This window comes from Telopea speciosissima, chromosome 1 (assembly GCF_018873765.1).
Source record: "Telopea speciosissima isolate NSW1024214 ecotype Mountain lineage chromosome 1, Tspe_v1, whole genome shotgun sequence".
NCBI lineage: Eukaryota > Viridiplantae > Streptophyta > Magnoliopsida > Proteales > Proteaceae > Telopea > Telopea speciosissima.
Genome location: NC_057916.1, coordinates 16,920,409 through 16,944,036, shown reverse-complemented (window position 1 = coordinate 16,944,036; position 23,628 = coordinate 16,920,409). Strand labels below are relative to the sequence as shown.

The 23,628-nt window shown below is 37.8% G+C and overlaps 1 protein-coding gene and 1 long non-coding RNA gene across 2 annotated transcripts; one reads left to right on the top strand and one right to left on the bottom strand.

Moving 5' to 3' along the window:
* Nucleotides 1-5,111: 5,111 nt before the first annotated feature.
* Nucleotides 5,112-12,661, bottom strand: LOC122649027. Its single transcript, XR_006331158.1, has 3 exons — nt 12,557-12,661; nt 6,775-6,778; nt 5,112-5,122 (listed from the first exon to the last, which is right to left on the bottom strand). It is a non-coding gene; the product is annotated as an uncharacterized LOC122649027 (long non-coding RNA).
* LOC122649026 (transcription factor E2FA-like) lies at nt 8,782-21,036 on the top strand. The gene is made up of 14 exons (XM_043842374.1): nt 8,782-9,282; nt 17,606-17,795; nt 17,997-18,053; nt 18,196-18,281; nt 18,367-18,455; nt 18,564-18,618; nt 18,872-18,924; nt 19,023-19,073; nt 19,172-19,220; nt 19,370-19,435; nt 19,517-19,593; nt 19,756-19,987; nt 20,478-20,544; nt 20,632-21,036. Exons 1-14 carry the CDS (start codon nt 9,082-9,084, stop codon nt 20,766-20,768), a joined length of 1,410 nt encoding a protein of 469 aa, XP_043698309.1. The 5' UTR covers nt 8,782-9,081; the 3' UTR covers nt 20,769-21,036.
* The last annotated feature ends 2,592 nt before the right edge of the window (nt 21,037-23,628 follow it).

Genomic DNA, 23,628 nt, shown 5'->3' with positions numbered 1-23,628 from the left:
AATCTCCCATACCCACTCCGGTGGGTTCCACCATGCACCACTATGGGATGATTGCGTTGTGCTTGTAAGTGGGATGAGCTTGATGTGGTGTGAAAAGGTTGTGTTAGACTATAGGATGAGAACAACTTGGAGGGACTCTGCAATGAATTTTTTTCCTCTCAGGTTCGTTGCTCAGTACGGTTGTCTGGTTTCTCTTATGTTCGGGCAGGGAGTTAGATCGTCGTTTCTACCCCCTATGAGATGAACCGAACAACTGTATCGAACAGGAACCTCAAAGGATAATGATCCGCAACCATGGATGAAGTGAAACTTGCATGGGATTGCCACTTGATGGTATAGGAAGCGAGCTCCAGCTCATTAACATTGGCCAATTGGATGAAATACTAGACAAACTCCGGCTTCCTTTGTCAAAAATCTTGCAATGAAGACTTCATTACAACAGCTGGGAGCTAGAAGTCGCACCTTAGGCTGGACATTATTTAAACTTAGAGCATTCAAGAACTCTTGTCGTGGCTGAAATGGACAATCCTTTGTGACCGACTCATATGCAGTTCACATGAGCAATGGTTGGCTTTCATATGCGGACTGACTCTTGAAATGAGGATATGAGGTATTGAGGATATTATCTATTGAGGTAAGGAGATAAGCATTCTCACATCTAGGGTATTCGTGGAGCTTATGGAACCTATAGGATACTCGATGTCTAACCATGTACCATATCTTGAAAAGTATACATAGTGAAATAAGAGGATATCGATATCGAAAATTCGTATTCGATCCGCATTTGTATCCGTTTAGGAGAATTCGAATCTGTCTAAAAATTATTCAAATACAAATATGATAATCCCCTATTTGATTGATTATTATCCAATTAGTTTAACAATCTGATTAGAATAAAATTTATGAAATATATCTTTGTATCCGCTTATTCGATTAAGTTTTTTTATTTCTATAATTATATAAGTTAAGGTAGTTTTTTCTAGATTTTCTTTTGATTTATATATATTGTATTTTGCATTGTGATACATGGAATCACATATCTATTAAAATAAATATAAGATAAAATAAAAAATAGAAAACATAAGAAAAAAAATAAAGACTAAGGTTACGTTTGGTAAATGTCTGAAAAGTGTTCAGAACTGTTTTTCGGTTCTTTAAGAACAAAAAAACGTGATTTTCTGTTTAGTTTGACCGTCCGTGTTTTTTGTTCTTTTAAAACGAGCCGGAGGAATATTTGATGTAAAGAATGTTCTCTACAGACTGCAAAGAACAAGAACGATTGATCGCGCGACTCACGGGCAGAACCCGTGAGCAAGGCTTGAATAAAAAACGGAAAGACAGATCTGGGGAAGGAAGAGCAGTAGCAGGCGAAAGTTGCAGGTCGATCTCCTCTCTCTCTCGCTTCCTCTCTCTGCTCTCTCTACCTCTCACTCTCTCTGTATCGTTCTCACTCTCTCTCTCTCTCTCGGTCGTTTGTTGGGATGAAGATCTGACTAGAGCTCTATCGATTTTTCTCCCTTGTGTCTCAGGATTTTTGAAGCAACATCCCTTGAAGGTTTCTGCTAAAGTGGTCCTCTCTAGCACGACCCCCTCTGCAACTGAACTTGACAACAACGAAGGTGACTCTCTCTCTCTCCCTCTCTCTCTTATTAGGTTATCATTCTTGTGATTTTCGTTTCTGGTCTGTAGAGTTCCCAATTAGGTTTTCGATTTAGTTTTTCAGGATTAGATTAGAAAATCTCGTCTTTGTTCTTCGATTTTCTTTCCTCCATGTAACTCAAGCTTGCAGGCATTTTCTTTTTCTCCTTTGCTAATTCTCTAACTGTTTGTTCTTGGAAGTGTCCAGTTTTCAATAATGTAAATTTGGTTAAATTTGTTGATTTAAACTCTCATAAATCATCTCAACTCACTTAACGGTCATGGGTTTTCGCTAATTTCTCCGTCTCTGATCTGTATCCCTCTGTGTCTGAGGCTCGAAAGTGGTTTATGAGCCCACCATCTCTAGTTTTTTAGGTTTCTGGTTCTTGTCGGGTAATGCCTTTTCGTTTTTATATTTTTCTAAATAGAACTAATATCAATTGGCAGCCATGGGTCTGCGTTAGTCTTGCCCGTTCTCTGTCCCAGGAACTTCTCTGCTAAACTGAGGAATATTTCAGTTAGTTTTGACCTGTGAAAGCCAAACCATGTAATTGATCACTTGGGCTATGATGTTTTTGTGTCTTTGATAATTTCTCTGTTCCTACTCTGTAGACCTGTAATCTAGTCCATGAGGATTTCTGTTAGTTCTACCATGTAAAAACTAGTCCAAGTTAATTGATCAACTGGGTTCTGTGCTATCTTTGTCTCTTTTGGGATACTGAATTGGTGTTTATCCATTATTTTGCCCCCTGTTTTTACTTTATTTTTTAAATTTTATGTGGGGTACAATAAGGAACGAAAGAAGAGCCTTCTCTGTAATGATGCAGAAGAATATAAAGTGGATGAAGAGCCTTCTCTGTTTATGCTTTTAGGTCCTTATTTCTGGTTCATGGATGTTAATTTTTTGCTGTTATCTATAATTTAATTGCTTTTGTTTCAGCCTCAGATTTCTTCCTCTTCATTCTGGAAATTATTAATTTAATTTCTCGCTCATTCCTGAGATTGTTACTGCTACTTATATATAAGAGTTACAAGATCCAAACTAATTCATCTCAACTCTGTTTTTATTTTTTTGAGAGTGAAGTGTGTGATGAACTGTGAAGGTTGAAGAGGGAATTTGTGATTAGGGTTTCAAATTTCCAGTGCATGCATGCTCATTGCTCAGCCCCATTATTGAACTGTTGATTTGATAAGGCAGCAAACATCACTACTCCCCCCCCCCCCCTTCCCTTTCCCTTCCTTCCATTATTGAACTGTTGATTTGTAGCCCATCTTTACTCTCTCACTAGGGTCTAATACTTGGATTAATTTGCTTCTTCTGTAGTATGAGCTGCTGTTGGGTTCTTTAGCTACTTATGTTTTGATTTAGGAGAGATAGGAGAAGGATTTGGAAGAAATCTAAGTTAGTAGATCAAAGGGATTAACTTTTCGGTATGGAAAGTGTGGGCTGCTTTGAATTTTTTAATGCATCTGTAGTGTTTAATTCATTGTTAAATAGCACTGATGGGTATAGAAAATTAATGTGGCATTATAGGGATTAATGTGTGGTTGTGACCACCTTGTTCTCGTGAACTGCTATTCTCTTTGACACTGAAATAGAGATTAATATGAAAGGGAAAACCAGTAGATAGATTAGAGATGATTATGTTTTTCATGTCTCCTCAAATAATCATGTGTGAGAAAATGTTGAAGTTCTCCTTTCCAATGGTAGGAAATTGCAGAACTGGAACTGATACTTTGATGCAATATGGAGTGCATGAACAGGATCCAACTGTTGGGATAATTAAGTTTTCTGGGTTTTGACATTTAAGTTAGAGATACATTGAGCTACAGAGCATTGCTAGTATGGTAGGAAATTGCACAGAGGAACTGATTTTTTTGAAACCCTTGTGAGAAATTTTCGATGTGGGACCAACCCATCTGAGAATTGCTTTGTAATGGTTAACATATTACATTGTAGGTACTTTTTTTTTTTTTGGTAAGACCATTGTGGAACCGAGAGAGAGAGAGAAGAGAGAGAATGAATGATGCATGGGTGTGTATCAGCAGTGAGGGATATGATGAAGAAGATCTGTTCTGAGTTGTGAGCCAAGGGAGGAGGAATGATGTGTTTCTGTTTTAGACCTTGATGTATTTCTGTTTTAGACCTTTGCTCATTGCAATCCTCATGCAGAGGTTCATGCTACTTTAATTTTTTTTTGTTATATTTATGTTTTGGATCTCTACTTGATGGGTCTTAAGCTCAAATTGGTAGAGCACTTGGCACATGAGCATGTTCCAAGGAGATGGTGGTTCGAATCCACCAAGGCCCTTTTTATTCAACTGTTCATAGCATAGTCAGTTATGACACTAATTCACACAAGAACCCAATTTTAATGGCATCTTTGAAATTTGAAATATTTTTATACTTACTTTGGTTATGTTAATGAGATATTTTAATTTTATGCTAAGGTTGGTAAGAGAAAAGGATTTTACAACTATTTTTTTGGTATAATTGACAAGGAAATGGCATTATTGTAATTAATATCAAATAGGGAAGAACAGGTTTTACCAAACACTATTTTCGTTCTGAACGGCGTTCTTGAGACCGTTACCAAACAGTCATTTTCGGTCTCAAAACGCCGTTCTAGACCAAGAACGCTAAAGAACGTTTCTAGTCAAGAACGGATGTTCTTTGTTCAGACATTTACCAAACGTAGCCTAAGAAGAGTAGAAGAAAGGTTAGTTCTACCAAGAAAAAATAGAAAGAAAGGGTAGATGTTGGACTCTTATGTCTCAACCATAACCCTCATCAATAAAACGGTAAATATGTCAATGGATAGATATTATCCGAATCCGTCTGAATATAATCAGATGCGAATATAATAATGTCACTATCCGATCAAATTCGACCCGTTTACATCCTTAAAATAAACACAAATAGAAAACAAAACAGAACAAGATGACACAGAGATTTAAATTGGTTCACACCAATAAGGTGTGCTACTTCCACGAAATTCATTCTGTATAGAAAAAGATATAATGTCGATATCACTCAAAAACACTCAAATCGACAGCAAGAACTCTCACCCAAAACTAGGGATGTAAACGGATCGGATTCGGCTCGGATAGTGTTATATCCGCATCCGCATCCGCATCCGCATCCGATTAGCTTTCGGACAGATTCGGATAGTGCTAAACGGATACAAATTAGATATTTTATCTGTTTACATGTAAATATAGCTTTTCAGATAGTTATAGCCTATCCGTATCCGCATCCGTTTAGCTTATGAACGGATTCAGATAGTGCTAAATGGATACGAAAACAGATTTCGGCTATTCATTTACTCCCATCCCCAAAACCCTAGCTCGAAATTTCCCTTTTTTTCATGTCTTTTTTCACTAACTTTCACAACAAGACACAAAAATATAAATACTCTTTCAAGCGGGTCGATCCATCGGGTTGGATTGTACCGACCCATCACAGACCTCATGGGGAAAAAATCTCATTTAGGTCAGCATAAAAAATATGCCGGAGCAAGTCAATCTTCGAAACGGGTACAAAAATTCGAGACACACATAACATGTACCAAAAATATTCCAATGGGAAGGATATGCTTCAAGATCATTTTTTTAATTTTTGATAACCTTTGTTTTAGATCATGACCGTTCATATGGCATTCCAAAGTATGACAAACATCATGGAATAGTACAATTTAAGATTACACCAATATTAATATGTTAAAAATAAGGGGGAGCGCAAGGGGCACGCACGTGCAGCAACCAATGAAACCTTTGACTTGCACCATGATCATTCATTTAACACTTTTAATACATATAAACTTTTTTTTCGGTAATTTTTAATACATGTAAACACAACACAAAAATCTGAACTATGATTGGATTATCAAAGCATTTGATCTTGCATCTTACAATCGATATTTCAATCATGTGACTAAATGATTTAATGAGTTGATCATATATCAAACTCTATCTATAGTATGTTTGTCAATTGTCATGCTTTGCTTAGGAAGGGGAAGGGGATTTCTCTATTACTCCATTTCTTTTTGATGTAGAATATTTGGATATAGATTGAGGTCATATTTGGTATAATTTCTATTTCAATGTTGGATTGAAATAGAAATCTTACAATCGATATGTCTTTTTTTTTTTGATAGAATTACAATCGATATTTCAATCATGTGAATGGATGATTTAATGATCTGATCATATATCAAACTCTATCATTATGTTTTGTCATGCTTTGCTTTAGGATGGGGATTTCTCTATTACTTCATTTCTTTTGATGTAAAATATTTGAAAATAGATTAAGGTCGTATTTGGTATGATTTCTATTTCAATTTTGAATTGATTTCATGAAATAGTTAACAAATAGATTTTTTGTCAATAAATTGAAATTGTCTTGGTTGTATCAATCTAAAATATTCCAAGAATGAAAAAAAAAAACCATATGGAAATGATTGTATAAACCAATTAATCCTCTTGCCAATTGCCATGTTTAGCAATTCTGAAAAAGAACGTTGTAAGGTCGCATGTTCCTACGTCCATGCATATGAGTGCATGAAATTACCATCTAGTCACGTCGAAATAAAAAATCTCATCGAGGCAAATGCCCTTGCACATGCCCTCATTGGCCTACACCAACGCTGGTGTAAGGACTACATGATCAAGCAACGATCTCTTGCCCTTAGTAATTATATTGTTGTAGATTTGATATTTATTTTCTTTTTCAAACCAAAGGGAATTGCTAAATAAAATCTGGGCAAGAGATCACCATTTGGTCGTGTAGCGCATGCACCAACACGGGGACCAATAAGAACGTGTGCATGAACATTTGAATGAATGAGATTTTTTGGTTCATTGGGGGGTTAAGTGGTAATTTTGTGCGGACCTGTGTCTAGATGTTGGAACCACTCGACCGGTTAACCTTTTTTTACCTATAAAATTTAATAACTATATTAGAATAATTTGAAATTAATTACACAATTGTGTTAGTTGATGATTACAAAAATTTCTATATTAATTAGGTTTAATTTTATTTCCCTTCCACCCTTTTTTCCCCTTTCAACTAAACAAAGCCTAATGAAACTTTGAAGTATAGGCATAGTCAATCCTCAAAATAATGAACCCAACTACAAGACTTCACATCATTCATTCTTTTTTTTACTTTTAACGAAAAAAAGAAGGGTCAAGGAGATCATTGCTTGGTCGTCTGGCCCTTGCACCAGCACGGTATCAATGAGTGCATGTGCAAGGCACCAACATGAATGCAATTTTTTATTTTAGGAAGGAATGAGCGATAATTTTCACACGCTATTGTGTCTAGGCATAGGAGCCACGCGACCAAGTAGTGTTTTTTTTGTCTAAAATAAAATTCGAAACTACAGGTTGAAGAATGCGTAGTTTATAATAAAACTTTGAAAATCTAAGAAAACCATAGAAGGTGCATGTTGATGTATGTTAACTTAAGGGTGTCATTACCCCCAAAAAATAGTGTCAATTTATAGCAAAAACAAAAACTGAAACCTAATCCAACTAAAGCAAAACAAATTTTGTTCGGTTTTGGTTTCAAAATGTACAATATTTTCTCGATTCGGTTCATTTTTTTGTTTCAGGGTTGAAATCGTTGGTTTAAGTTGCATTGAACCAAATACAGAATTGAATAAATTCTATCCATTTTTCATTATTTTTAATCAACGTGGATTATAAATTCTATTTATTTTTAATGTTTGGAAAAAGCTTGGTTGATTATGATCCTATAAAATAAAGTGTTTTTTTTTGGGGGGGGGTGAAGATATAAAAAGATTGCCCAAACACTTATAATAGGGCTCAAACCAAATGCAACCGGGCCCAAACCGAATAGAAACCAGGTCAAAACCAAATAGTAAACTGGATATGAAACCAGACCAAACGAAACCATGCAGTTCGGTTCTCATTTGGAAAAGAAGCTCCTATTTGGCTTTGGTTTCCGCATGTTGTATCTTGAACCAAAATGAATGACACCATTATGTTAACCGATAAAAATAAGGGATGATGCAAGTTACACCTAAATGTATATGATTGAGTTTTAGTTTGAATTTTGACATGTGATCAATTAAACTGTTTATTAGAACAATCAATGGAATTGCTACATTTAGGGGTGTTCTATCAAGCTGAACCGGAGTTCGGTCAAATCGAAGCCGACCTGAGGATGGTTTTTTTATTCATATAAAGAAAATAGTTATAAAAGTTAATTTTTATTTGCCTTATCTGTTTTTTATTTAATAAAAATTTCAAGTTTGGTCCAGTTTTGCATTAGTTTCGATCGGTCAAGTCAGTTTTTGGTTTCTTTCGGTTTCATAAAAGCCAACAATGAAGCCGGTCCAATAAAGTTTTGTTACGATTAAATCTGAGCTGAACCGATCAATTTTGATCGATGTAACCGGTTCGAACTCAAATTTGACACCCTAACTACATCAGTAATTCAGTATCTGATGCGACAGAATAAGGCGGACATCGAAAAAGATTCTCTATTAAATAAACGGTTGGGATCCATGGGTTGGGTGCTGATTCATAGGAACTCCAATCAAGCGGCGCTGAAAGAGGTGGGCTCCATCTTCAGTCTCCCGTATTCTCCATTTGAGTTGATGGTTTATTGGAACCAGTAAAGGGGGCCCACTTGGGTGATGCTCTACAGCACAACAACACTCCCAGCTTTCTTATCACCCTAAAGTCCACTTGGCCCCACCAAACATCAAAGTGGGCATTTATCCATCATAGCCACTAAAATCGTGCCACGCCGCCACTAAAAAGTACCCGCCAAGCACTACTACTGTTTAGGGTTTGGTGGGGGAGGAGGGAAGGGTTGGAGTTGGCGAAAGCGCGCCAAATCATCCCGACACACCAGTATGAGTCTCTAAATTGACTTATTGACGACAAAAGGCGGGCATCGCCATTCGAACGAACTCACATAATATTGTGTTTTCCACAAAAACGAAAACCTAATATTAAGGAAAACTAAATAATATAATATAATATAATAAAATAACACTCGCGTCAAGCTTGATATCCGTTTCTCGCACGCGTGATATCAGTCGGACCTAATTTTTCTTTAATATTTTCATATTTATAAAAGTTTTATCTGGCTTCCCTCCATATCTATCCAAAGTTCCGAACTAAATTCCCTCCTGGGCTCCTTCCCTCGTTTTCTGCTCTCTCCGCTTTTTTCAACATTGGTTTTTCTCTGTTTCCCTCGAGAACTCTCAGATCCCATTTCCCCTCTCTACTTCGCTCGATTTCTGTCCTGATTCACTTGATTCTCTCATCTGTTTCGATCGTCGGAGACTTGCAGAGGCTTCAGCTTCGAGGGTCTCGATCCAGATCGCGTTGAAAACCAAAGACGGGAGGGTATTTTTTTGATCGCTGAACCATCCGAAAAATCGCGGGAAACCTGCTCAAATTTTGATGTCTGGCGCCCGAGGTCCCAATCGTTCGGTGCAGCCGTCAGGGCAGATCCTTCAGCAGCAGCAACAACAATTGAGGCGTCACCTTCCTTTCTCGTCCACGAAGCCGCCGTTCGTACATCCCGATGATTACCACCGGTTCTCGGAGAACCGCAACAAGGCTCCCGATGAGGAAGCTGAAGCTATCGTCGTCAAATCTACTGTGAGTTTACTTGGACACGTGTTTCTATTTAGGTTCTGCCGTTGTGGTGTTGTTCATTGCTGTTTGAGGAGAATTCAACTGAGATCGGCTTCTTTCAATGCTTCTGTTTGTTATTTGTTGTTTGGATTTTCTTGAACTGCAGAGCTCTGTTATTCTCTATCTGCTTGTGCTGGGATTGGGTTCAATGTTCTGGCTTTTTGGCACTTCATTGACCCTTCGTTCACTGTCCTGTGCTCGAATGAAAGTGAGGTAGCACGGTAGAGGGATCCTTTGGTCCTGAGTTGCTTAATGGTTTAGTTTATGCAGGACTCATAATCTTGTCAATGACTTACCCTTACTGGCTTCAATTTATTGTGGTATTACTCCTGTCTCTTCCCGATCCATGCGCTCCTTGCTAATTTGGGGCGAGATGCTACTGGTAATTGGGATGGATGGAGCAGTAATGGATGTTTGTGAAACCAAAGAAAAAGGGAGCAAAAGGGGGGAAAAGAGCGAGTGAATTTAGGTTACATATGGATTCATGATTCTGAATTCCCACTGCTTCTGATTGATGGATCTTGACTTGGTTTGTGGAGTGAAATAAGGGAAGAACTGTCCACTGACTTTTAAGTTTTTATGCCTCTGAGTCTAGGATTGCGGACTAGATTTTTGTAGTATGTTATTTTGCTCTACGTGTTCACTTACAAAAAAGGAGGGAAAATTAATACTGTTACCCTGGAAATGAACCTAAACTACTTGATTGTGCCATTGGGTCGAAGTTGCTTGAGAACACCTATACCACCCATCTTATTGATGATTTTTGTGGGCTTGTTTTGACTATAGCTATTCTAATCAACACAAAAAGATCCATAATGGATGATTTGGTCTGCATGTTGATCCGATTTTGCCTCTTCCAACATTTGTTACAATCTTTACTGAAATGCTTTGACACTGTAATGGATTAAATTAATGCTTAATTTTAGTCATTAACTTGTCTAGCCTGAATATAGTTGTTGCGTAAGTTCCTAGCTATAGAAAATCTGAGTTTATGAGTGTTGGATAACTCATCACTCTTAGAAATCAGTGGAAAATCTAAGCATATGATGGTAGCTCCATGGAGAATAAGTTCCAGGGGTTTGACTGGGAGAGACAGGAGATGGTGACTGATGCCACTCCTTTTGAAGATCTGGCATTGCCTGTTGTCTTCTGTTATTTTTTATCATTCTGCTTTGAGGATGACTTACGAGTCCTGAGGTGAAAGGAAGTGGTTGTGTGGATAATTTAGGTAGTGATACTTGAGGACTCTTGGCATTGAATGAATCTTTTTGATTGACCTTTTTGGGAGTTTTGTCAAGGCATAAGAACCTAAGAGATATATGCTATCTTCCACCTTCAGTCTGAGACATTTATTTCGATTATTAGCTCTTATAAGTTCAGAACTGTTTGTTTGTCTAGTAACATGTGCCAATGTCTCATTCCTTCTGTTTCACTGTTAACTAGAAATATTTATCAGAAGTAAAAGAGGGTGTTTGGCTCCTCTCCTGCGAGCCCAGTGCCCAGCGGGTGCCCAATGAGGTATCCAACAGCTGGGCGCGCGCCGGGCCCCATGCAGGCACACATCCCTGTGCTTGCATATTTATAGAGTTCATCAGCTTGCATATGCAGTTCTTTATAAAGTTTCTTTCTTTTATTATTATCAATTATCATATTCGGTAGACTATCCCCCAAGTGTTGGGAAACAAGTCCTTTCCCACTTGTGTGCAAATTAATGGAGATGCACAACAACATAATATTCACATAACTAATAATACAGATGAACCAAATTTCCAGAAGTAGCATGTAACCTCTTGAGATTGTTATAACCCTCTTCATTTAAATTTTCAGTAGAAATCAAATTTTAGACGGAGTTTTGACACGAATCAATTTGCAGTCAACATTTGTTTCAACACTCCCATCACCCGTTCCACAATTTTCAAAGTACTGTTGTTGCCAATTCTTATGATACCAAAATCACCTGTCTTGTAAGAGGTAAATAATTTTCTTCAAGGGGTAGCATGGTATGAGAGAATAATAATTTCTCCATTTGAGCTAACGGAAACAATATATTTTTCTTCTTTCTCCTCCTCCCTCTTTTGTATATTTTTTAAGCTTTTTACACTCTCTTTTTATATGTCCTTCTCTTTTACAGTAGTAACATGTAATCTCTTTTCTTGATTTAGATATTTTATTTGACTTATCACAATATTGAGGTTTTCTATATCTTCTTCTCCCCGAGTTTCTGTAACAAGTACTTCTTATTAAGATAAACCCAATGATTTTTCTTGTCTCATCATTCAACTTTTTGTTACTTGACTCATTGTGAGTTTCTCATCTAGTGCATAACTACTAAAAGTCACCGCCAATTTCTTCCAACTATCAGGTATTGAACTAAGAAGTGATAAGACTTGTGATTCATTATCTAGCACAATCTTTATAGAGGGGAGCTGGTTTACAATACTCTGCACCTTGTTCTAATGTTCTACAACTGAGTTTCCTTCTTTGTACTTCAGGTTCACAAGTTTTCTGATAAAAAAAAGCTTTGTTGCTGACGATCTTCTTTTTGTATAGCCCTTCTAGTTTCTTCCACCATGAATATGCCGTCTTTGTGGATACATGATGAAAAAACGGTATTGTCAAGCCATTTAATGTAGGACCAGTTCAACTAAGAACCAACTCTACAGGAGGATCAATATACTCACAACCCGGCAGGTTAACCACTAAGGTTGCTGTTCAACAGGAACATATATAGCAACGGTACCCAGGATTAGTAACCACCAGAAACAGCCCAACCGTAGGTCAGATCACCTTGAGATTTAGATCTGATATAGGATCCAAGTAATGGAGACAACCCACGAAATATCTCATCCAACAGATGGTTAGACTGTGAGTTATAATCAGGGTCAGAGATTAGAAAGTAGTTACTAAAAGTAAAAGTTTACTGCTACTGCCGATCTGACTAATGGATGAAGATTCAATTCAGGTCGATGGGACGGCTCTCAAGGGTATGCCAAGACTCCTGAATATCAGAAGGACTTAATGGCCTGATCGATGGGTAAGAAGGGAAAGAGATGACAGCCAGAAAATCCTCAGACTATGCAGCCGCAAGTTGTTGTTGACTGAATATAGAACTTCAGAACTGATGGAGATAATGATGACCTTTAACAATCAGTTGAATGAACACTAAATCAGCACTATTAATGCCTGGTTATGAGCAACGCATGATGTAGAACAGCTGCTAGAAGTTTGAAGAAATAACGAAAGAAAAGAAAAGAAGAGAAGTAGAAAGGGATATGTTCAAGTCTCCTACTTGAACTGCAGAGCAGGCCTCCCACTTAACTCCAACCTAGTCTCCCACTAAGGTTCTGCATTTCTCAGAGCTGCATCTCACAGTAAAACAGCATAAGCCTTTCCTTTTTTTTTTTTTCAACTCAAATTGTTGGGCTAGAGACTGCCCCCCTCCTTTATTATTAATAATAATGCATGGTTACAGAAATAGTAACTCCCCTTTTGGCTATTCAGAAGGGTTACAAAATAGAAACTAATTACAATTCACAATAGAAACTCTAATGCCTTTTAACTGAAATAGAAACTAATGACAAAAATAAAATGTAACTCTTAACTACTCAATAGAGACTAACAACTAATTAGAAACTTAACAAAATAGAAAGTAATAAAATATTTCCTTGACAGCTCAATATCCCTTGAAAGAAATCTCCATTCAACAACAATTGGTCTCCTTGAGCACCTTCATCACTCCATGCAAGTAGTTAAATATCTCCCCACAGGTAATTAATGGCCCCATAGATCTGAAGAAAATATCCTCCTTTAAGCTGGCTCAATGGATATTGGGATAGAAAACTGGGTGGGCATGTGGGCCTAAATATATCCATCACATGGGCCCAGACATGGGCTTGCCTAGGAGTGAAACCGAGGGTCTGGTACTCCATCACCATTGCTGAATAAAGCCAACGACTTTTTGGTCTATGGTCTTCCTCTCAACATCAAACATTTTTCCGGTTTCGTTGTATCGCCCTTACAATTGCATACAAATATTTGCAATATAATAAATCTTTCATCTTTGTTTACCAAATCATCCAGTTGCTCCCATTCAAACTAATCATTCCATCCATATTTTACAGTCGATTACAATAACCAAGTTTTGATACTACTTGTTGAGAAAACAAGCCCTTTCCCTCATGTGTGCCAATTAATGGACACAACAACAAAGTATGTACAAAACTAATAATGTAGATAAATCAAATTCAAGCCAAACCACAAAAGGACATACCAATTTTTAATGTGGAAAACCCTTCTAAGGTAAAAGGAAAAGACCACGGGATCTAGTCTAGATAAACCTTCCATTACGAGAATCCTTTCTAATCAAACAAGAGGCTACCAAGCATCAAGAGAAATAACCCACTCTGGATTAAAAATTAACTGACCAAAATAATAGGTGGATTCACAGAAATACAATATTCTCATCTTAATGCCAACAATGACTAATACAGGAGGAATTGTCACCTGTCCTTCCCTGGCCAGGGAGAATGCTGTCACGCCACAATCCACATACACAGGAGAGAGAGCACCCGGGGAGTAATTTATTTGTCTTTTTTTTTCTCCACATACACACAGGGAATCAATAAAGAAGGAATAACTTTGCTCTCGCTGAAACAAGCGCACACACGGTATGGAAAATACCAATGAAAACAAGGCAAAGTGTGTTAAAACCCATCCCTTTCTCTCTTTATTGTACTTTGTACTTGAGAAAGAGAGAGTGAGATGATGGTGGTCACTTCGCCACCTCAACATGTGGGCCCTCTTCATTAATGTGAGGAGGATCCAATATTAACTTGGTACTGTCCAGCCATCTTGATCACATAGATTTTGAGCTTATGAATTGATAAATTAAAATGCTTATTTTGTATGGCTAAAGTTAGATAGACTATTTGTTAGTCTTGGTATTGAGTTTAGACACATAGGCTTTCTTCCGCAGCCTAAGCTCTTCATGATGGAAGCCAGCCCTGAAACACAATTTAAAGTTGAAATCGTCTTTGTGTTTTTTCACCACAATCAACATATTCTCAAACAGAATTCTAGTCATTGTTCAAGATGACACTTATTTTAGTGTAAATAAGCCTTGGTTTGGGTTCTATACATGTTGAGCCTTTAGTCTAGTGGGTTTTTGTTGTAATAAAGTGGCCTAAAATATGGGTAGGAGGAATAATGAGGGATTTACTTTATTAATTAGTATAGTTAGAGTCTTATTTCATAGTTTTATTTGTTATCAATTGTTTTAGTTAGGCTGGAATAGGTCTCTAAGAGATCAGCCTTATTTCAGTTTTCTTAGTTAGTTTAAGTTACCTTACAAGTTCAGTATTGGTTTAGCCATTTCGTTTTCTGAATTAGAGTCTGTTTTTGAGTCTTCTATATAAGTTGTAAGGGGCTACAGCCTTGTACAGTGATTTGATGAATGAAAGATTGGCTTTTGCCTTTGGTTCAGTGGTGATTCAGAATGCTCCCTACTTTGATGATTCAGTAGGAATCCTTGGTGGTGAGTCCTGTCACACACACACACACATATATATATATATATATATATATTTTCTATTTTAGTTTCAGTTTCAAAACCTGAACTTTCCAATCAATGCTTGAATGCATTTTGCAACTAAGACATAGTTGTCACGGCATCTAGGCGACCCAAGGTGTTGGAGAGGGCCTAGACGCAAGGCGACGCCAACAAGGCGCCTAGGCGACGCCTTGACAACTATGAACTAAGATTTGTTAAATCTTCAGATTTTTGAATTGGTTTTGGCTGTTCTGTTTCTACTTTCTATTGCCACTTATTCAACTGTTGGAGCCTTAATTGGTCATTGGTTTGAACCCCCATTCTGCTTATCCGTTCTGCAGTTGTTGAGTTGTCCTTCCCTAAGTAGGAATACTCCATAACTTAGAATCTAACCCTCAGATTCCAGTGACAGTGTGACACTTTGAAGGACTTTTCCTCAGTCCATAATAGACCTTTGACCAGAACTTAAGCATAATCAGCGAAGTCCTCTTTGAAAAAGGGCATACAGTGCACGAGGTTCCCACCACTCAGGGTTTGGGGAGGGTCATAATGTTTGCAGCCTTTCCTCTGCTTTGCAGAGAGGCTGTTTCCTAACTTGAACCCGCGGCCATTGGGTCGAAAAGGAGCAACCTTACCGTTGCGCCGAGGCCTGCCCTCTTTGAGTTATTTAAATTTCTCTTAATCTGGTTTGGCCTTTTTTTCCTGCGATTCTGTCTCAAGCTGATCTCCCACTAGATTTCACTGGTTTGGGGATATCACTGCATTAATCTCTCTCTCCAGCCCCTCTTATCTCTCTTTGTGTGAATGTGTGTATGTGTGTGTCCTCGTCTCTCCTCAAGTCCAGTTTTTTGAGTGTTGGGACCTTCATCTCTTCACACAATAAAGTTCTATCTCACTGTCAAGCCATTTCATTGCAGATTTCATATGATTGCCTGTAAATATATTCTCTTTTGTTCTTTTCCATTCCTGGATTATAGTTTTCAAGTTAGGTTTTGGCTGTTGCTCTCTGCCTATCTATACTGACTTTCACTTCTTCATTCATTTAAGGCTTGAGATACAAACAGTGTTCCCTCTGGGATTTGTTGTTTTCTGTACCTTCCTGCCCATCCTACTCCTTTGTAACCTGTTCTTATCCAGTTTTGAACAACTTGTGGATGGAATGTTCTTTACAATATAGGATGCAAGGCAGCATAAGTAACTTGTACTGTACCTGACATGCAGGTTACCTTATGTGAAATCAACTGTTCAAATGCTATTACCAAAATATATCATTCTCATAAATCTATATTTTTTGTTCCCACTCTCCTAGCCATAGTTGTCAAGGCGTCGTCTAGGCGTAGCGATGCCTAGGTATCCAGGGGCCTTGGTTGCTATGCATCCAGGCCCCCTTCAACACCTTGGGTTGCCTAGACACAATGACAACTATTCTCCCAGCTGGTGGTAAACATTTTAGATTAAATTGCTGCTCATAGTCTTTCAACTTGGGGTTCTAGTTCAGTTCAAACTGAGAGAAATGTGATGTTTAGCTCCTTGAAAGTGATTTGGTACCTTGATGTGCTCGAATAACTAAATCTGTGAGGTTGGGTTACTGGAGGGCAAATAATTTAGTTGAATCATCACAATGTGCACTGCTTTGGGCCCTTATCAATTTCATAGACATCTGGACCTAGCTCATCATTTTTTCATTTTGCTAATTTCTGTTTCCCTAGAGAGGACTTTGTATAGTAAAAAAATCAGTCAATTTATCAACATGTTGTGGAGATTGGGCAGCTGGTTCAACATTCAAGTTTTTGAGGTATGCCATGCCTATGGATGTGCATGTGTGGGTTCAAGATAGTTTCAAGGATAACAGGGGGGATACCAGTTGGTGCTTTGACTGTGTAAATGACAAAAAGTTACCTTCCCTGGCCTGGATGGCCAACTTCCTTGGCTCTTCTTCAAGTATGCTTGAGAAAAAATTGAAAATTCTATGGTCTCATATTGCAAGCTTTAAGATACCAACCTCCTCCCCTCCAACAGAGAGAGAGAGAGAGAGAGAGAGAGTTCTTAAGCAATGGTGCATTGGAATAACATTTCTAGTCTTAATCAGTGATTTGTCTTAGCCTTGGCTTCTTTGGAGACCTTTATATCCATCAGATCAGTTTTGATTGCGTTGTGTGTGTTGAGTTCACAAAGACATCTTAAGAACCTGCTCTGTTAATTTGACATCTATCACTTGGCAGAATGACATCTGGCATACAACTTGTTGATCAAACATTTCTTGCAGCTGGAAATGTAGTTTTTTTTGTGTGGCTAATTTCCATCTTATGTTGTTCTAGAACTACTTTCAAGGATTTTCTGGTGTTGCAGCACCACAAATACTGGTCCTTATTTTTTTTTGGTATGGAAAACCTTGGTAACGCTGTGCCAGGCTTCACTTCATGTCTGGTATCTTGACAAGTTAGCTAAAACTTTTCCTTTTATGACCAACAGGAAATCTTGCTTTCTCCCTTTTAGTTGCATTGCTAGCTTTTAATACTTTCTGCTTCAATTGGGTTGGGTTAAGATAATGATTGAATATTTGAAGTTTTATACCCCATAGTGATTATTTTTATCATACAATAATGCCCTTTTTTTTCTTTTTTTTTTTTAACACTTCATGTACCCAGTGCATGAGTTTCCCGCCATTATGACTGGTAAAGTAGTACTGCAATTAAATTGATTTTTTCAAGCTTGCTGACTGCAATTTGGCACTTGCAGCCTTTGAAGCGGAAGAATGAAACAGAAGACATTGAAGCTGAGTCCAGTGAGTGGACTACCAGTCCTGGATACACTGAAGTGGTTAACAGTCCCATCCGCACACCTGTATCAGGAAAAGGGGGCAAGATATATAACAAAAAAGTCTCAAAGCAAAATAGAGCTGGGCCTCAAACTCCAGCATCGAATGCTGGTGAGAATTTCTTTCGTGCATATTTTGTTCTGGGACATTTATTTTCATTATCAGATCCTCTCATGGATCTCTGTGAAAGCCTACTTTCTCTGCAACTAATTTTCTTGGATCAATCTCAGGGAAAGAAATGGAAAATAAAAAAGAAATAAAGGAGGAATAAAAGAGGGGATATTAATAGGATATTTCATGTACAATGTGCAGGTTCCCCTAGCAATACTCTCACCCCAGTTGGTACTTGTCGCTATGACAGCTCTCTAGGTAATTTAACTTGTGGCTGTCCTTAAATCTTTGCCTGTAATCTCCACCAATAATGATCAGTTCTGCAGGGTTTGCCCTATTGAGTTTTCATAGAGAATTTACCGTTGAAAGCAAGATGATGATGTGTTTTGACTCCTTTCAGGTCTCTTGACAAAGAAGTTTATCAAATTGATAAAACGCGCAGAAGATGGCATTCTTGATCTGAACAAAGCAGCTGACATTTTGGAGGTTAGCATTTCAATTCTCAATACAAAATCAAATATGGTATATATGTCAAATTTACTAATTGATCAATGGGCTCCTATTTGTACAGGTACAAAAGAGGAGGATATATGACATAACAAATGTCTTGGAAGGAATAGGGCTTATAGAGAAGAAGTTAAAGAACAGAATACGTTGGAAGTAATTTGAAATTTTCTGTTATATTCTTCAAGGCTTTACATATATATATTTATTGGTTTCTAAACTTGAAGCTCATCGGAGTTTAAATGAATTTGATTGTTTGAGTAGGGGACTTGATGTCTCAAGACCGGGGGAGGTTGATGATGATGTTTCTATTTTACAGGTATGTAGAAGCTGATTTTGGTTCACTACCATGCAAACACTTAGATGACTTAGACTATTATATCTTTCAGCTTTTTTCCTTTTTTTTTTTTTTTTGGGAACTATGACATTAGGGAATGAGGTGCCAAGTCTAGGGTAAGAACCTCCCTAGACTACCAACTGACCTAGATGGCATCTGCAGGTTCTGTAGAACTTTTGTGGTGTTCAGAAAAGAGATCATTATGTGTTCTGCCCCCCCCCCCCCCTCTGTGCAGGCAGAAGTTGAAAAGCTTTCCATGGAGGAGCGCGGATTAGATGATCGAATAAGGTTATATATATTTAATTCAACTGCTGGTACAGTTTTACGAAAATTATGTCTTTGCTACTTGTGACCACTGCATGATGCTGATACTTAATTTGTTGCAGAGAAATGCAAGAAAGCTTGAGAGACCTCAGTGAGGATGAAAACAATCAAAAGTAGAATATCTTGGTGTCTTTCATGCATTGAGATTCTGTTATTAGCAGTAGTGTATCAATTAACCAAGTCACTCACTCTATTTCTTCCAATTGTTTAGGTGGCTCTTTGTAACTGAAGAAGACATCAAAGGCCTACCCTGCTTCCAGGTTGGTTTGTTATCTGTCAAGTTTTCTGGTGGCATTTTCAATCTAGTACACATTCCACTTTCCTGGGTTTCTGTTTCTGAGACATTAAATTCTAGTCCACTGTTTGTAAGTAATAGATGTTTGAACTTTTGATCCCTTGCTTCTGGCAGAATGAGACCTTGATCGCAATTAAAGCTCCACATGGAACTACTTTGGAAGTCCCTGATCCTGATGAGGTAGTTAAGATTCCAGGAAAGACTACCATAAGGAAGTTCTACATTTACTGTTTCTGATACGTTACTTTTCACTTCTAACAGGCAGTTGATTATCCCCAAAGGAGATATAGAATTGTACTTAGAAGCACAATGGGTCCTATTGATGTTTACCTTGTCAGGTACTGCTGCAACTACATTGATGTAACTTATATGAGTATTGATGTTCTACCTGCTGTGTGCAAATGAAGCTTGAACAATTTGCCAATTTGGTTTTAGATAGGATGCATGATTTTTGTGGAGTTCCTGAGTGGCTCAGTGCCTTTTATTATCTTTCTTTTCAGTCAATTTGAAGAGAAGTTTGAGGAGTTGAACGGTGTCGAGGCATCTCCAAGCGTTCCAATTGCATCAAGTTCAGGATCCAATGAGAATACTGTAGCAGCAATGGTCACTGAAGAGTGCAGAGGAAAAGAGATAGGGATGCAGGGACAAGATGATCATAGGATGTGTTCAGATCTGAATGCCTCACAGGACTTGATGGGTGGTATCATGAAGATTGTACCCTCAGATGTTGATGTAAGTGATTGATATAAGCTCTGATGGTTTACAAGCTAATTTTTTATCTGTTGATGCTTTCCTTTTTATTTGATTTTGGGAAAGTTGACGGAAAACATTTGCTTGTTTTCTTCTCCTTTGGTGATGGAATCTAGGGTTTCTCCTAGCAACTTGCACATATTTATATGTTTGTGTGTGCAACATAAACCTACTTCTGGAAATTGTTGCTTGTGTACGGGTACAGACACAGTAATATTTTTAGAGTGTATTATATTCTTCCATATATTGTGCTTCCTCCTCTTTTTTTTTTTTTCCAATAAGTAGACCCAAGGAGAGTTGAACTCATGATCTCTTAATTGTGAGAAGTGTTTCTGTCCATGCCAACTGAGTTACTCCCTTGGGGTTCCTTTTGTATGTCATTGTGTGTCCATGTCATGTTGAAAAGTCTTGTGTTTCTTTTTCACCCCTTGCCCTGGTCATATTAACATTACTTAATTCTTTCCTTTTGCAGAGTGATGCAGATTACTGGCTTCTATCAGATGCTGGAGTTAGCATCACAGACATGTGGAGGACGGAACGTATCCTTTCTAAACCAATGCTGCTTTGTTCTTATTAACACAATCGTTTCCTCTCTTTTTTGATTGGTCACCTTGACTCCAATGTAGCTGGTGTTGAATGGGGTGATGTGGATGCACTTCATGCCGATGAGTTTATAATAGCTGATGTCAGCACGCCAAGGCCACAAACTCCTCCGTCAGGTATTGTAGAAGTGCCATCTAATGGTACATCCAATCAGAGGTGATTGGGCTTTGGCTGATGGACTTAACCAACCTCTGGTATGCCTTCAGAGCCTCTCGTTCCCATCCATCTCTTATATTGTATTATTGATTCAACGGTAGAGGTGGAATTGAACAATGTACATGGGGTCACAACTGTATGATCCCATGAGAAGAGTTACTGGAAGATGCCCAGGAAGAAAGTAGGTGGACGGTAGCTAGTCCCATGTACAGTAGCGGTAATATATTTGATACCCGCGATTCAGTTATAAAATAAAATCTTTATTGTTGTAAGCCACCTCCATGTGCATGTACATTGTTCATTTGTTCCTGCCTCAGCTCTGTTTTATTAGTGATTATCATAGCAAATGATAAAGCACACATCAATTACTTTGATGTGATGGCAGACTTGTGGATAATGGGATAGGATTATGCATACTCCATTCTTGGTTTTACTGAAGAGATCAACTCTTATACACTGATTGGTCTGCAAATTTGAAGAAAGAAAAAGAGGCAAACAAGGGGCAGGGGTTGGTTTTGAAGATCTAGTGATGGAATTTCTTTCTTTCTGTGACATCACCTTGTCTAGAGGGAGAGAGAGAGAGTTACATGCGGTAAGAGACTCATCATAATGTAGCACAACTGCTTCCTCAGGCGGAAACAACAATGAGCATGCTTTTGGAACTTTGGATAATTATACTATTTGCTCTCATTCACAAGTGCTTCATATCGGATTTACATCGAGGCAGTGAAGCATAGGTAAACATAAATGTTTAAAATGTTTAATCGTTTTAAACCTCCACAAAGAAGTGTAAGGAGCATTACAGCAGCTCTGCTGCCAGCACTACCAAAATATGTCTTAACCTCCTACATGTGTGTGTGTGTGTGAGAGAGAGAGAGAGAGAGAGAGAGAGAGAACAGTGGATGTCTTTTCATCTTTACTCTTTAAACCCTCCATCTCCATGGGATTTCCTGCTTGGCTGTTTGCGGGTCTTTGCTCACATAAGCTGGAAATAATGGGCCTTGTTCGTAATGCAAGGCCCAAAATGAGGTACCTAAAAGAACATCTTATTAAGCCTCGTTTGTTTAAACCTTGAATTAAAATAAAATTTTCAAAGATAAAGTGAAGTGAAAAAAAAAAAAAAAAAAACGTTAATCTCATGCTTGATTGGTAGTGTTGTTGATGTAAAGTGATATGAAAACATGTGAGGTCCACAACATAAAGATTATAAAGTATTTTAATTGATATTATCTTTTTATGATCTTGGCAAAATTGATACATGCTACACCTACACGCCCACAGCGTGACATACTATGGAGAGGGGGGGAGGGTGGTGAGGATCCCCTACAATTCCTTGCCCGTTCATTTCTTACAATTCCTCTCATAGGGGATTGAATTGACTACCCTACCCCTTGCCCGAACACACTGCCTGGGTGGGGTCCACCTCCTCCAATTATAGGGACTTGGGAAATAGACCGGACAGAGAATTGCAGGAGATAATTTTCCAAAAGGATATATTGCACAAGAAAGGCGATATGGCATCTCGGGGCCTAACAATGATGAGCCAAGGATTTTACCAACTTAGACAATTGCTATCTGTTGTAATTTTACTTAAGTTGCCATTCGGTGAATGTGGGTTGTTCCATGTTATAGAGGACACAAACCCACTTCATTGGTGAAGCATTAGCCCCAACAACAAGGGAAAGTTCCTTAATTGAGTTCAAACTTCAAAGTGAAGAAACTTATACATGAACGTCACTAGATTCAAAACTTTGAAACTTCAAACTGCTTAATGTGATTTATTTCATGTTAAAATTTTACCTATGAGATGGGCGTAAGGTCCTCTTGTTGGTAAATATAACACTTTTAATTTTATACAAGATTATACAAGGTTGGATCAAGTTCTCGTACGGGTCTGAGCCTCACAGATGGAAACCAAGAGTAGATTCCATCTGTATGGCTCAGGCCACGAGAACCTGAGCTGCACTCAGATTATACCTCATGTAAGAGTAGGGTATTCAATTAAGTAATCTTTAAAGAAGGTTTAGGATTACATGATGACCCACAAATGCATATCCTCCTAAGGAATACAATTCTTGATCAAGACAACACACTATAGGGAATAAGCAACATCTCATTGACTACTCTTGTGCAAAGGAGAGAACAAAAAAAAAAACTCTATTCAAGCTAGGGTTCAAATACCCTACACATGAAGCGAGGAAAGGAGAAAGAGAGATTGATCAAGTTAAGGTCTCTCCCTTCTCTCCCTACTTGCTATTTTATTGTATAATTGCTAATAGAATCCTTATGTAAACTTGTCCAAGAGGTGGGATCTCTTGGGTAATCCACCAAAGTTTTCTTATGTAGCAAAACTTTTATATTTCAAATAAAGCTATTTACACATACACCCAAAAGTGTATTTAATATAAAATTTCCTCCACTTTATAATATCACATGATAGATCTACGATCATAGAATTAATTATTACCACCGCCTAGTCCATCGAAAGGTCGCATACTGAGAATCTGGACCGCCGATGGATATCAAATAATTTCAAAAACTTTCAAAAAATATTTTAAATCTTTTGTAAAAACAATTAATGTACATGCCACCAAGTCTAACATTGAAGTCTAATGATGAACAAAGAGTCTCTCTCTTGATATTTATTCTTGTACGAGAAGCGGATTCTTTATTGTGTATCTATTTTCACTTATAAGTAAATGGGAAAAAAAATATCTGAGTCTAAGAAGTACATTGGTCCTCCTCACATTCATTATTATATTGATTGTTTTAAGAAGAAAGAAACAACTATTTAAAACAAAACAATTGAGAGTACCTTGTTTGCAATATAATTTTAAAAAAAAATCAACTATTAGTACACCAAA

What these genes read in the sequence shown, in the direction of transcription:
- LOC122649026 (XM_043842374.1), top strand. Translation starts at nt 9,082, where the DNA reads ATGTCTGGCGCCCGAGGTCCCAATCGTTCGGTGCAGCCGTCAGGGCAG. An exon ending in CTATCGTCGTCAAATCTACT is followed by an intron (nt 9,283 to 17,605) that starts GTGAGTTTACTT and finishes TGGCACTTGCAG; the next exon opens with CCTTTGAAGCGGAAGAATGA. An exon ending in ATTGATGTTTACCTTGTCAG is followed by an intron (nt 19,594 to 19,755) that starts GTACTGCTGCAA and finishes CTTTCTTTTCAG; the next exon opens with TCAATTTGAAGAGAAGTTTG.